This window comes from Balaenoptera ricei, chromosome 12 (genome assembly GCF_028023285.1).
Source record: "Balaenoptera ricei isolate mBalRic1 chromosome 12, mBalRic1.hap2, whole genome shotgun sequence".
In the NCBI taxonomy this organism is placed as follows: Eukaryota; Metazoa; Chordata; class Mammalia; order Artiodactyla; family Balaenopteridae; genus Balaenoptera; species Balaenoptera ricei.
The window spans coordinates 16,635,338-16,649,504 of NC_082650.1; the positions used below are offsets into that span (position 1 = coordinate 16,635,338).

General features: G+C 35.2%; 1 protein-coding gene across 4 annotated transcripts in view; it reads right to left on the minus strand.

The window, feature by feature from the left end:
• Positions 1-280: 280 nt before the first annotated feature.
• Positions 281-14,167, minus strand: part of TAB2 (TGF-beta activated kinase 1 (MAP3K7) binding protein 2) — an 83,685-nt gene continuing 69,798 nt past the window's right edge. For all 4 annotated transcript variants that reach the window (XM_059941024.1, XM_059941022.1, XM_059941025.1 and 1 more), the window contains 4 exons: positions 12,196-12,356; positions 11,887-11,980; positions 10,544-10,624; positions 281-2,247 (listed from right to left, as the gene is read on the minus strand). In XM_059941024.1, coding sequence (XP_059797007.1) covers positions 2,105-2,247; positions 10,544-10,624; positions 11,887-11,980; positions 12,196-12,356 — 479 coding nt within the window. In that variant the 3' untranslated portion in view covers positions 281-2,104. The remainder of the gene's footprint in view (positions 2,248-10,543; positions 10,625-11,886; positions 11,981-12,195; positions 12,357-14,167) is intronic.

The window sequence follows — 14,167 nt, forward strand, 5'->3', positions numbered from 1 at the left end:
CATTAGTTAAAAAGAAGCCTGGGGAAATTGATACAAATAATCCAAGAAATGCAGTGGAATGCCATGATGTCATGAGAAAACTCTAGAGAATGAGTTTTCTCTGGTTTATATTAACTATCAAATGTTCTGCTGGGGCATAAATTATCTCCTGTCCCACAAACTTTAAAAACAAGTCACAAAATCCACATTAGAATATAAGTTTTTTAATTTTTATAAATAACTTATCTGTTACAAAGATAGTTTTTACCCAGCTAAATCACAAAACCATCAACTCAAGATATCCAAATTACGTTTTATTAATAAAACAAGTAAAAACTGATTTATCAATCTTCACATAGAACTGCAGATGAAGCTGAAAAACAAGGCCTATTTTTAAAACAAAATGCATCAAAGGTAAGGGCTTTGAGTTTATTGTCTAATTAACTAGGATTGTCATAGTTCTTCCCATATACAAGATGCAAAGCCTGGAAGTTAAGGCTTTGACATTCATATAGAATCACCTGTAATAATCCTGTTTATTTAAAAATATTCATTTGCAAACATTTACAGTGGGTGACAGTCTACATTACCTCCTATCTTTTGCTACATTTCAGCACTTCCCTTAGCCCCATTCTAAGCACTGATATATAATTCCATAATTGTTTTTTAAAATGCATACTGTTATTTCTTTTTCTTGATTTCATTTAGTTATATACATTCCTGATCATCTGAATATTTATTTTCCTTATAAAAATATATCATCAAAATAAAGAGATGCTTGAGGTTGCTTCAGTGTTCAAGTTTGCTTGTTTTTCTTTTTTCCAGCTCTTCTTCAGTTGTCCTAAATATGACTAGCCTTGTTTTATAAATATACATGATACTGCCACCAAGTCAGGTTTAGAAACGGACTGCCCCAACAGTAAAGCATTTAAACTTCTCTCCGAAAAAAGGGCTGTAGGTACTGCTGCTGTTGCTGGTTTTGAAACTGTACTTTCCCAATAGTAATCTCTTGTGAGAGTTCTGTGGGACACGAGGCAGATAAAGCAAGCTTAACCTTGTTGCTGTCAGTGGGTTAAAAATATCTTTTGTTTTAAGCTTCCCTGTGGAAGATAAAACACTGTGTTGTGTTACCCACTGCTAAAGTCAGTATATAGTGTGACCTATAGATGTTAAGTCTTGTAATATTTTCTGCAATTCACTGTGCAGCATCTGTATGTCTTCACAGAACATCGGCACTCATGAGGGCAAAGTACAGAATAAGTAGAGGAAAGTTATTTTGTGCATGGTTTCATTTCATTAATGCTTTTTTTATTTTAAGGCATTGCTTCTCTCAGGTAAGGCTTAAAAAGGGACATGATCGTGCTTAATCACTAAAAGGAAAAAAGAAAATTAGTTAACAAAAGACTATTACACTATACATATAGAAATACAAGAAAATAATAAGGAAGAAAAGAAATCACTTAAAGCAGACTCGAGAGATCTGTACAGTAGGAAAAGCTTTGGGATATTTCACTCCATGTTTGTACAGACAATGCGTGCTGCTTTTCTTTTCATCTTTAGACCCTAGATGCTGGCTTCACAGAGTGGAGACGTTTTCAGGGAAGACAAAGACAAGGCCAAGAGTACCACAGATTTGTGAAGTTCTTCCCCTATCCATTGGCACTATATGGCAGCAAACAGTTTTTAAATAGTTAAACCTTGTTCCTTTTCTTCATGTTTGTAGTGTTTCACCGAAAGCTTTAAAAAAAAAAAAAAAAGCCATTGTTCTATTCCTTCCTCCTGTCAAAATTCAGTAGTGACATGAGGGGAAAAGGTACTGGGAACACCTAGGTATTAATATATTGAGAATTATCCTTAATGGGCTACTGGTAACACTGTACATGGTTAGGCAGTGGGCAACCAAGTCTTTCAGCAGATTACCTTCATGTGATGAATTTCAACTGCCCATGATATTAGACTGAGGTATTATTAGCTCTGTGGGTTGACATTTAACATTAGCACAACACCATCTTGTCACACCTTCAATTTGACAAAATCCTATGTAGCAGTGAAACTTTTCCCCTGATGACAGACTAGTTTCTTGAACTTCAGATGTGGTTTTAGGGAAGATATAGGGCCTCTTGGCTCAGAAATGCCTTGGCATCTCACACTGTTCACAACGGATTAAGGCTGGATGGTTCAAAAAAGTACAGGCAGTACAATTCCACTGAGCCCCCTCATCATCTTCTGTGTCTTGAGTCTTTGGTGTTTTGATGGTGGACCTTTGATCTGTAAGGAAGCAAAAATCACAAAGTCATAAATTACTGGCAACTTTAAACAGTATTTGTACTGCACAGCATGAAACAGCTTGTTAAACAAGTGAAGCATCTAGCTGAAACTGACACACATGCTTGATCCTCACAACCTGTCTCTTATCAGGCTGGCACTTCTCTGCTGGGGAAGAGCAACATGTAAATGACATAACCACCTCAATATCTCCTCAAAGGGGAAAAGAGCATCATTTCCCCCAATTTATAGCAGGAGAAAAGGGAAATCAATTCATATGGTAACTAATAGCCAAGATTACCATAATGTCACCTAAGATGGTGAAAAGGTGTCCAACTACAATGCAATACTGCTAGTGCATTTATGTCTGATTAAAGTTTGAGTTTCATTTCTCACTGAAGTAGTATTTATATTTTTGTTTTCTACCAGGAATGGAAGTTTTTGTTAAATGTTCTCTATCTGAACAACACAAATAAAATATAAAGATGAACTAATTTCTAAAATCTTATTTATTTAACTAAATATCGACAATAGACCTCGGAGGAGTAAATCAGTAGAAAATTTTACCAGACTTTATTTCTCACTTTATTTTAAAATCATATTTATTATGGAACACTAGAAAGACTATTAGATTAAGAGTTGTGAGAATGGAGTTCTACTCCTGGCTCTGCTACTAACTCCTAATTTCTTTGCTCTGTGATCTTAGATAATAAATCATGTATCCTCTACATCTAATCTTTCTTACTTATAAAATAAAGTCACTGCAGCTTTATGAGACCAATGTTCTAGAATGTTTGAATGTACAGAGGTATCTTAAATATAAGGAATAATTATATTCCTCCATGGTTGTGTCTAAGATGAAATTACGTTTATGAAACTACTTTTATGGGGGAGGGAGGTACCATTATAATTTTAGAATAGTATCCCTACAAATTATTGTGGGGACGTTTCAAGTAAAAGGAGCATGCGTTGTTGGATCTCTCCAGTCAAGGCTTATAATTTGTAGTTTCCAAACTATGTTAAAACAATGTATATTAATTTGAAAATTCTACCTGCTCCACGGAGTTGGTAACTAAATGATAACTTTTCTGCTATTTTAAAAGACAAACTATTGTATATAGTAGATGAAAATATCAAGTTTCTATAACAAATTTAAAATAATTAAGTAATGTTTGGTACTTTGTACCCCTTTAGCAGCACTTTACTGTCTGGCGTTAAACACTTTATTGCAAAATTCCCACTTTAAGCATTGGTCAGAAGTTTTTGGGCATCACCACAATTTCTGGCACATGCATGAGCAGCATGGAAGTACTATTTATACAGTAATTTTCTTTAAATTGAATAACTTTAAAACAAATATCTATTTAAGGTTTACCTAAGTAAAAATATTTGAAAAATCAAGGGTCTGACAGTACTAATTAGTACCCCCTAAAACACATTAAAATAAATACAGTTAAAAAAAGTTTGACTTTTTACCATCTACAATTATTTCACACTCCATACTTGGGAAACATTTTATAGCATAATTGTTTTAATCTGGGGATAATCCAGTCTACTTACTAGAATTTTGGTCTCACCGAGGTTAGAAAACATTCCTACCTGGCACATTTTCAGTAAAACCTTGTCTTTCCTTTTTGTTTAACTACAAAGGTTTTTTAGGAAGGCTATTCAATCTATATTAACACTTCAATATATTATTAAGTGCCAGAATCTTCTTCATTATTTAAGTAATATCTAAGGTATCAATAGAGGACCTAAATTTTTTTAAAATGGAAAAATCTCCAATGGTTTTCTTACATCTGCACAATCTCTTTTGGTACTTAGAATTATGACTCTTATTTATGAGTGTTATTTGGAAACTAAGTAACCACCAGAATTGAAAAAAGAGGAAGTTAGGTTGCACAGGATGACTTGTGATTGCCACACTTCATTTTAGCTGTTAAAAAACCGTGCATTGTCTGTTGGTGGGAATGTAAATTGATACAGCCACTATGGAGAACAGTATGGAGGTTCCTTAAAAAACTAAAAATAGAACTACCATACGACCCAGCAATCCCACTACCGGGCATATACCCTGAGAAAACCATAATTCAAAAAGAGTCATGGGATGGGGCTCTTTGGTGGGGCTAATGGCAGACTCTGGGAGGGCTCAGGTCAAGGAGTACTTCCCAGAACTTCTGCTGCCAGTGTCCTTGTCCCAACGGTGAGCCACAGCCACCCCTGACTCTGCAGGAGACCCTCCAACACTAGCAGATAAAGAAACAGAGGCTAAAGACCCGTTAGCAGGAAAGTCAGCACTGGAACTCAGGACTTTTGACTGCAGAGACCACCCACACACTTCCACGTCTTCTGTCTCTCTCAAGGCCCAGCCCTGTCTTCCGAAGAGAGACCGGGTGCTGACAGGGTCTTGGTGCTCTGGCCGGGTGTCAGGCCTGAGCCTCTGAGGTGGGAAAGCCGAGTTCAGGACACTGGACCACCAGAGGCCTCCCAGCCCCACGTAATATCAAACGGCAAAAGCAAGGAAAAACACGCCAAGACACATATTAATCAAACTGTCAAAAATTAAAAACAAAGAAAAAATATTAAAAGCAGCAGGGAAAAGTAACAATTAACATACAAGGGAATCCCCATAAGGTTAGCAGCTGATCTTTCAGCAGAAACTCTGCAAGCCAGAAGGGAGTGGCAGGACATATTTAAACTGATGAAAGGGGAAAACCTACAACCAAGATTACTCTACCCAGCAAGGATCTCATCCAGATTCGATGGAGAAATTAAAACCTTTAGAGATAAGCAAAAGCTAAGAGAATTCAGCACCACCAAACCAGCTCTACAACAAATGCTAAAGGAACTTCTCTAGGTGAGAAACACAAGAGAAGGAAAAGACTTAAAATAACAAACCCAGAAGAATTAAGAAAATGGTAATAGGAACATACATATTGATAACTACCTTAAATGTAAATGGATTAAATGCTCCAACCAAAAGACATAGACTGGCTGAATGGATACAAAAACAAAACCGGTATATATGCTGTCTACAAGAGACCCACTTCAGACCTAAGGACATATACAGACTGAAAGTGAGGGGATGGAAAAAGATATTCCATGCAAATGGAAATCAAAAGAAAGCTGGAGTAGCAATTCTCATATCAGACAAAATAGACTTTAAAATAAAGACTATTACAAAAGACAAAGAAGGACACTACATAATGATCAAGGGATCAGTCCAAGAAGACGATATAACAATTGTAAATATTCATGCACCCAACATAGGAGCACCTTAACATAAGGCAAATGCTAACAGCCACAAAAGGGGAAATCGACAGTAACACAATCATAGTCGGGGACTTTAACACCTCACTTTCACCAATGGACAGATCATCCAAAATGAAAATAAATAAGGAAACACAAGCTTTAAATGATACATTAAACAAGATGGACTTAATTGATATTTATAGGACATTCCATCCAAAAACAGCAGATTACACTTTCTTCTCAAGTGCTCATGGAACATTCTCCAGGATAGATCATATCTTGGGTCACAAATCAAGCCTTGGTGAATTTAAGAAAATTGAAATCGTATCAAGTATCTTTTCCGACCACAACACTATGAGACTAGATATCAATTACAGGAAAAAATCTGTAAAAAATACAAACACATGGAGGCTAAACAATACACTACTAAATAACCAAGAGATCACTGAAGAAATCAAAGAAGAAATCAAAAAATACCTAGGAACAAATGACAATGAAGACATGACGACCCAAAACCTATGGGATGCAGCAAAAGCAGTTCTAAGAGGGAAGTTTATCGAAATACAATGCTACACCTCAAGAAACAAGAAACATCTCAAATAAACAACCTAACCTTACACCTAAAGCAATTAGAGAAAGAACAAAAAACCCCCAAAGTTAGCAGAAGGAAAGAAATCATAAAGATCAGATCAGAAGTAAATGAAAAATGAATGAAATGATAGCAAAGATCAATAAAACTAAAAGCTGGTTCTTTGAGAAGATAAACAAAATTGATAAACCATTAGCCAGACTCATCAAGAAAAAAAGGGAGAAGACTCAAATCAATAGAATTAGAAATGAAAAAGGAGAAGTAACAACTGACACTGCAGAAACACAAAGGATCATGAGAGATTACTACAAGCAACTCTATGCCAATAAAATGGACAACCTGGAAGAAATGGACAAATTCTTAGAAAAGCGCAACCTTCCAAGACTGAACCAGGAAGAAACAGAAAATATAAACAGACCAATCACAGGCACTGAAATTGAGACTGTGGTTAAAAATCTTCCAACAAAAGCCCAGGACCAGATAGCTTCACAGGCGAATTCAAATCAAACATTTAGAGAACAGCTAACACCTATCCTTCTCAAACTCTTCCAAAATATAACAGAGGGAGGAACACTCCCAAACTCATTCTGAGGCCACCATCACCCTGCTACTAAAACCAGACAAAGATGCCACAAAAAAAAGAAAACTACAGGCCAATATAACTGATGAAAATAGATGCAAAAATCCTCAACAAAATACTGGCAAACAGAATCCAAGAGCACATTAAAAGGATCATACACCATGATCAAGCAGGGTTTATCCCAGGAATGCAAGGATTCTTCAATATACACAAATCAATCAATGTGATAAACCATATTAACAAATTAAAGGAGAAAAACCATATGATCATCTCAATAGATGCAGAAAATGCTTTCGACAAAATTCAACACCCATTTATGACAAAAACCCTCCAGAAAGTAGGCAGAGAGGGAACTTACCTCAACATAATAAAGGCCATATATGACAAACCCACAGCCAACATCGTTCTCAATGGTGAAAAACTGAAACCATTTCCACTAAGATCAGGAACAAGACAAGGTTGCCCACTCTCACCACTATTATTCAACATAGTTTTGGAAGTTTTAGCCACAGCAATCAGAGAACAAAAAGAAATAAAGGAATCCAAATCGGAAAAGAAGAAGTAAAATTGTCATTGTTTGCAGATGACATGATACTATACATAGAGAATCCTAAAGATGCTACCAGAAAAATACTAGAGCTAATCAATGAATTTGGTAAAGTAGCAGGATACAAAATTAATGCACAGAAATCTCTTGCATTTCTGTATACTAATGATGAAAAATCTGAAAGAGAAATTAAGGAAACACTCCCATTTAGCATTGCAACAAAAAGAATAAAATACCTAGGAATAAACCTACCTAAGGAGACAAAAGACCTGAATGCAGAAATCTAAGACACTGAAGAAAGAAACTAAAGATGATACAAACAGATGGAGAGATACACCATGTTCTTGGACTGGAAGAATCAACATTGTGAAAATGACTCTACTACCCAAAGCAATCTACAGATTCAATGCAATCCCTATCAAACTACATATGGCATTTTTCACAGAACTAGAACAAAAAATTTCACAATTTGTATGGAAACAAAAAAAACCCCGAACAGCCAAAGCAATCTTGAGAAAGGAAAATGGAGCTGGAGGAATCAGGCTCCCTGACTTCAGACTATACTACAAAGTGACAGTAAACAAGAGAGTACAGTACTGGCACAAAAGCAGAAATATAGATCAATGGAACAGGAAAGAAAGCCCAGAGATAAACCCACGCACCTATGGTCACCTTATCTTTGATAAAGGAGGCAAGGATATACAATGGAGAAAAGACAGCCTCTTCAATAAGTGGTGCTGGGAAAACTGGACAGCTGCATGTAAAAGAATGAAATCAGAACACTCCCTAACACCATACACAAAAATAAACTCAAAATGAATTAAAGACCTAAATATAAGGCCATATAAGGCCAGACACTATAAAACCCTTAGAGGGAAACACAGGCAGAACGCTCCATGACATAAATCACAGCAAGATCCGTTTTGACCCACCTCCTAGAGAAACGGAAATAAAAACAAAAATAAACAAATGGGACCTATTGAAACTTAAAAGCTTTTGCACAGCAAAGGAAAACATAAACAAGACAAAAATGGGCAGAAGACCTAAATAGACATTTCTCCAAAGAAGATATACAGATTGCCAACAAAGACATGAAAGGATGCTCAACATCACTAATCATTAGAGAAATGCAAATCAGAACTACAAAGAGGTATCCCCTCACACCGTTCAGAATGACCATCACCAAAAAATCTACAAACAATAAATGCTGGAGAGGGTGTGGAGAAAGGGAAACCCTCTTGCACTGTTGGTGGGAATGTAAATTGATACAGCCAGTATGGAGAACAGTATGGAGGTTCCTCAAAAAACTAAAAATAGAACTACCATACAACCCAACCCAGCAATCCCACTACTGGGCATATACCCTGAGAAAACCGTAATTCAAAAAGAGTCATGTACCACAATGTTCACTGCAGCTCTATTTACAATAGCCAGGACATGGAAGCAACCTAAGTGTTCATCGACAGATGAATGGATAAAGAAGATGTGGCACATATATACAATGGAATATTACTCAGCCATGAAAAGAAACGAAATTGAGTTATTTGTAGTGAGGTAGATGGACCTAGAGACTGTCATACAGAATGAAGTTAAGTCAGAAAGAGAAAAACAAATACCGTATGCCAACACATATATATGGAATCTAAAAAAAAAAGAAAAATGGTTATGAAGAACCTAGGGGCAGGACAGGAATAAAGACGAGCAGACGTAGAGAATGGACTTGAGGACACGGGGAGGGGGAAGGGTAAGCTGGGACGAAGTGAGAGAGTAGTAGTGTATATATGGACATACATACACTATCAAATGTAAAATAGATAGCTAGTGGGAAGCAGCTGCACAGCACAGGGAGATCAGCAGCTCGGTGCTTTGTGACCACCTAGAGGGGTGGGATAGGGAGGGTGAGAGGGAGATGCAAGAGGGAGGAGATATGGGGATGTATGTATATGTATAGTTGATTCACTTTGTTATACAGCAGAAACTAACACACCATTGTAAAGCAATTATACTCCAATAAAGCTGTTAAAAAAACAAACAAAAAAACCCCCTGCATTGCCAAGCAGAACTGATTTCAAGAACTAAGTAAACCTCTATAAGTGAAACTAGTACCTCCCTATTTTAGCTTTAAGGCAAAAATGACTGATTCTTTATTTCTCCAAAAGTAGCCAGTACACAAGCTTCTATCTTTTGTGCAAAGGTTTTTAAGTACTGGAGTTTCTCTTTTTCTTTTCTTACTTTTTATCACGGGAGAACAGTGAAATAAACCCTCATGCACTTATCCTGCTTCTACAACTCTCAAGACGAATCTTATTTCATCTATATTCCACCTCCCTCCTAACCTCAACACATACATACTGGATTATGTCGAAACAAAACAGGATCTTTTTATATGAAAATTTTAGTTTTTGAAAGAGAGTAAAAAGATTGTATTAAGGCACTCATTTAGAGTCTAAAATACCCACTTTGCTTATTTTAAGAAGCTAGGCTATACCACTGTTTTCTTTATTCCTTTATTCAATTAACATCCAAATAGCATCCAATGTCTGAACACTGGCTTCCCCATGTACTATGCCAAATACTCTAATCTCACTTTTGCTCCTTTGTAGTAAGAGTTCATTATGTTCCAGCTAACGATGTTTAAAAACATTTAAATTAAAAAATATGAAGATAAAGCTAGGCCTAATTAAATTATACTTGAACAAAAACAAATGGACAGCACAGGATACTGAATGAGACTACGAAAATTCTTGTAACAAACTAAAAAACTAGTAACATACTTGGTTCTTTCTTATTCCCATTTCTGTATGTTTTTTAATGCCTGGAGTAAAAAAACCCACACAACCGTTCCGACATTTCTTAGTTTGGTGTCTATATAGTCTGTGAATATCAGTGATGTAAAAATGATAGTAGGTAATTATTTTAAAAAACCATTCGTCTGAAATTCAGAGGATTTTGATTACAGAGAACTATGCGTAAACTAAATAGGACAGAATACTCATGAAAAATAAACTTTCCTAAGGTGTCTTTCCTTAACGTTTGTCTAAAATTTCAAAGAATGCAAGTTTCTGCACCTGGTGATTTTTTTTTTTTTTGGCCAAGATTTGCTATTTTGGGAGTATATAATGAATCCTAAGGACATGCATATTACTTTTCAAGAGCTAAGTACATTACATTTTTGCACCCTCCCCAATTCCCAGCATGTAAGTGAAAATAAATATTTTCCGAATGAATCCATCCAAGAATGCCAAAGTCTGAAGCACTTCTAGAGTGGAAGGTTTTCCAAAACCTTGCTTTTCAAAATGCAACAGTTCTCACACTTACTGGACACACTAACCTTTGGGTTTTGGTGGCACAGGACCTACAAATCCAATATTGTCATAAAAGTTATGAATAGCGCTGGGATTAAAATGTGGTCCTGAAATACATAAAAAGTAAGTATATCAATGCTTATAGCTCAAAAATATTAAAAAAATTGTTTAAAAAACCAAATATTTTCTTTCTAAAAAATATCACAGTATAAATAGAAGAAATACTTTTTGCACCTCTAATGTCAAATTACATGTCAGGATTTCAAAAACAGCTGAGATAGGTATAATACAGTACCCATAATAGAGGTCTAAGTGGTAAATTGGGGAAGAAGGCAAATTAATGCCAGTAAGACAGACAGTAACAGAATTAGAACTAGACCCCTGTTCTATGTGACAAGATAACTTAAAATTTAACAATTTAAAATACAATTTTAACATGGTCTTAAGCAACTAAATAGCTTGGCTTCAAGTAAGTATAAAAACCTTGTACTAATGTAATACAATGCTTCAGATTTTAAACAAAAGGAACAAGTTCAAGAATCATAGTTTCTAGACTGGCACTAACTTCCTTTTTCTCTCCAAAGTTAAATTATGGCATTTTCAATGAATGTTTCAAGATAAACAGCTTACTTACTAAAATAAAACAAATCATCTTTCAGTTTAATGGATTTTGGCACATACTAAGAAGTATGATTAAGGGCTTATTTTTTGGCTTCTTCCCTTTCCTGTCTTTTCCGTTTTATACATTTCTATTATTTCTAAACTTTAGAATTAGGTTTAAGTTATAAATATTCCTTTTAGTTGTCTATGGAACTGAATTGTAAACATTTTTTTGTTCTACAATAAGCAGTTATTGCTTGTCAATAATAGCTCAAGTATAATAAACTATCATTGTCCTAAAAATATATAAGCCGTATTTTTATTTTCTTCTCTATTTTAGCAATTAAGAAAGTACCATTAGGGTGGCGGTGCCTTTTAAATTATGTTCTTAAAAGCATAATTATTGAAAGGGAAAAAGGAAAAAGGTATATGAGGTTCGTACATTTTAATCTTAATAAATATTGTAACAGATTATACTAATACATAACAGCAATACTTTTGACAATAAAGCCAGACACACTAATCACTGTCTTCCCTTAACACATGACTAAAGGGGATTTGAAGGCTATACAACGTATCAAATTACTCCGCAACCAAATACATAACTTTGCGAGGGAGTGGAGAGTGAGCAAAAACAAAAATCCAAGTAGCACTATATGGCTCCAAAGTCAAATCGGAAACAGTAAGATTACAATTGATAAGTCTGTTTTTAGCCGTGGGAAAAGAGTTGGTAAAAATGAATTTCAGCTGAGTATGCATTGAACTTTACCTCGGGCTTGAAAAAGATCAATTTCTTTGGTTAAGCAGTCAATGTCAATCTGGAGTTGTCTATTACAACTTCTCAACTGCTGCATTTCTTCGAGCTGAAAAATAATTCCATGTGAGAAGGATCTACATTGAACTCTTGTGTTATTAGCTAAGAAAGAGTGAAGTTTTGCAGGGGGAGGTAAGGACAGAGAAAGAAGTATGAATTAAGAGCATTTCTAGAAAACAAGATCAAGCTTTTATACTTAGGACAGATTGCCTATTCTCATGTTCAAGCATAGCAGTCACAACAGTTAGAGAAAGAAAGACTTACTGAAGGTATTTGGGATATGGAATTTGATCTTTTCAGACGCCTTCGAGTTAGATTATTTTCCATTTCATTGACCTCAGATTTTAGTTTATCCAGCTTTTTCTTTTGAATCTCAAGTTCTCTTTGAAGTCGTTCCATTCTGGCCTTCTGATGTACCAAAAGAGCTGCAATACATATTAGTAAATATGAGGACCCACCCAGTTTAGTCAATTAACCTTTAAACAGCCTTGGGAAAACAAAACAAATGACTACTTCTGTGACAAACAAAAGGCTGCCAAGAATCCCAAAGATAACAATAACACAAAATATTGTGAGTTAAACATTTAAAATTTCAAAATTTTTTACTTGAAAATTATTTTAATTATTTAAGCATACAAATGTCACTCATTTTTTGGGGGGGGGAGGTTTTAATATGGCCAATGACAGCATTTTTGCCTATAACCGCTCAAAAGGTCTAGTAGAGTAATTAACCTACTTACTATTTAGTTCAAATTTGACCCCTTGGAAGGATAAGCCCCTCTACTCCAAAAAGTCTGACATGTTTGGACTATACATAAGGTATCCTAATATAGACATGTTATAGATATTTTAGAAGGGAACATGAGTTAGGTTAAATCCATTTTGATGTATACAACAAATAAAACTGATTTCAATTCGCATGAATGTTAACATTAAATTCCTCAAACTGCAAATTAAAAACCATACCATTCAGATAAATCAAACATATTTTCTTATACTGCAATTACATTTTGTGAAAATATTTTCCTAAGATTTCCTAAGGAAAGAAAATAAGCAATCAATCTTGTTGCATGAATGATGAATTGCTTGGGAAACCTTATTAAACCATAAAAATTGGTGTATGTTCTTGCCATCTCTGGACAATGTGAGCTTCACTTCTTAGGACACTGGACTGGTAGTGAAGATACCTGAATAGACTTCTATTAAAAGGCAGCTTGGGATGATTCTACCATGAGAAAACAGGCAGATTTGGGAAAATACAATAAATAACCTCTAAAAATGAAAAATAGTAATAAAATGAAAAAGTCAAGTTGATTAATCAGATTAGATTAATGCTAAACAGTCATCATCAATCAAACTCAAATTTCCATGAATCTAAAAAATAAGGAAAAGGCTATATACATTCAGGCCGTTCAATCCGGTAGTGTATTCTAGAATCAGAATTAGGGTGTGAGGTGCGGGAGGCTAGTTAGGCTCAAGCACTTAAAAATTACCTTTAAACAATAGATAATTTTTCCCAACAAAAATTTGACACTAATATAATCCACAGGTATTTCCTCTGTAATTCTCCTTTCTTACTTATTGGAAGAAAAGAATATTAGGGCATTATGTTTCAAGTTTTAAAAACCATGACTGATTCTTGGTACCCTCTCTCCCATTTTAATATATATTCTAAGAACACAGGGCAGTGTTTTTGGAGGTACACATGTTCCTGGTAGAAAACTCACTGTGTCTTTGTACATCCATACCTACCCCAAGCTTGTTTTGTCAGGCTTTTATTAATTTGGTTTATTTTATTTGAATTGCAGACTTTTACCCCTCTATTTCCAAAATATAAGAATTCTGCATTAGGGTTTATTTTATTCTCTTAAAAGAAGATGAGGAGTGGGCTGTTAATTTTTGAGTGGGATAATAAGAGGAGAAAGATGGAGGCATGAAGTGGGAATGAAGGGCAAGGTAAAGGAGAACTAGGAGTACATAATGCACTTTTCTTTATTTCTAAACCCTGACCACCTACCAACATGTCTCAAAAGTGGCATTAGACATTTGTTCAAATTAATGATTACTTAAAAGCAGTATTTCTTAAAATTAATGGAGATTTTCTCCCTAAAAGGTTTTTTCCTAAATATGTAAAAAAAAAAAAAAAAACTTAAAAAAAATACATTTATTTATTTAATTTTTGGCTGCGCTGGGTCTTCGTTGCTGCGCACAGGCTTTCTCTAGTTGCGGCGAGCAG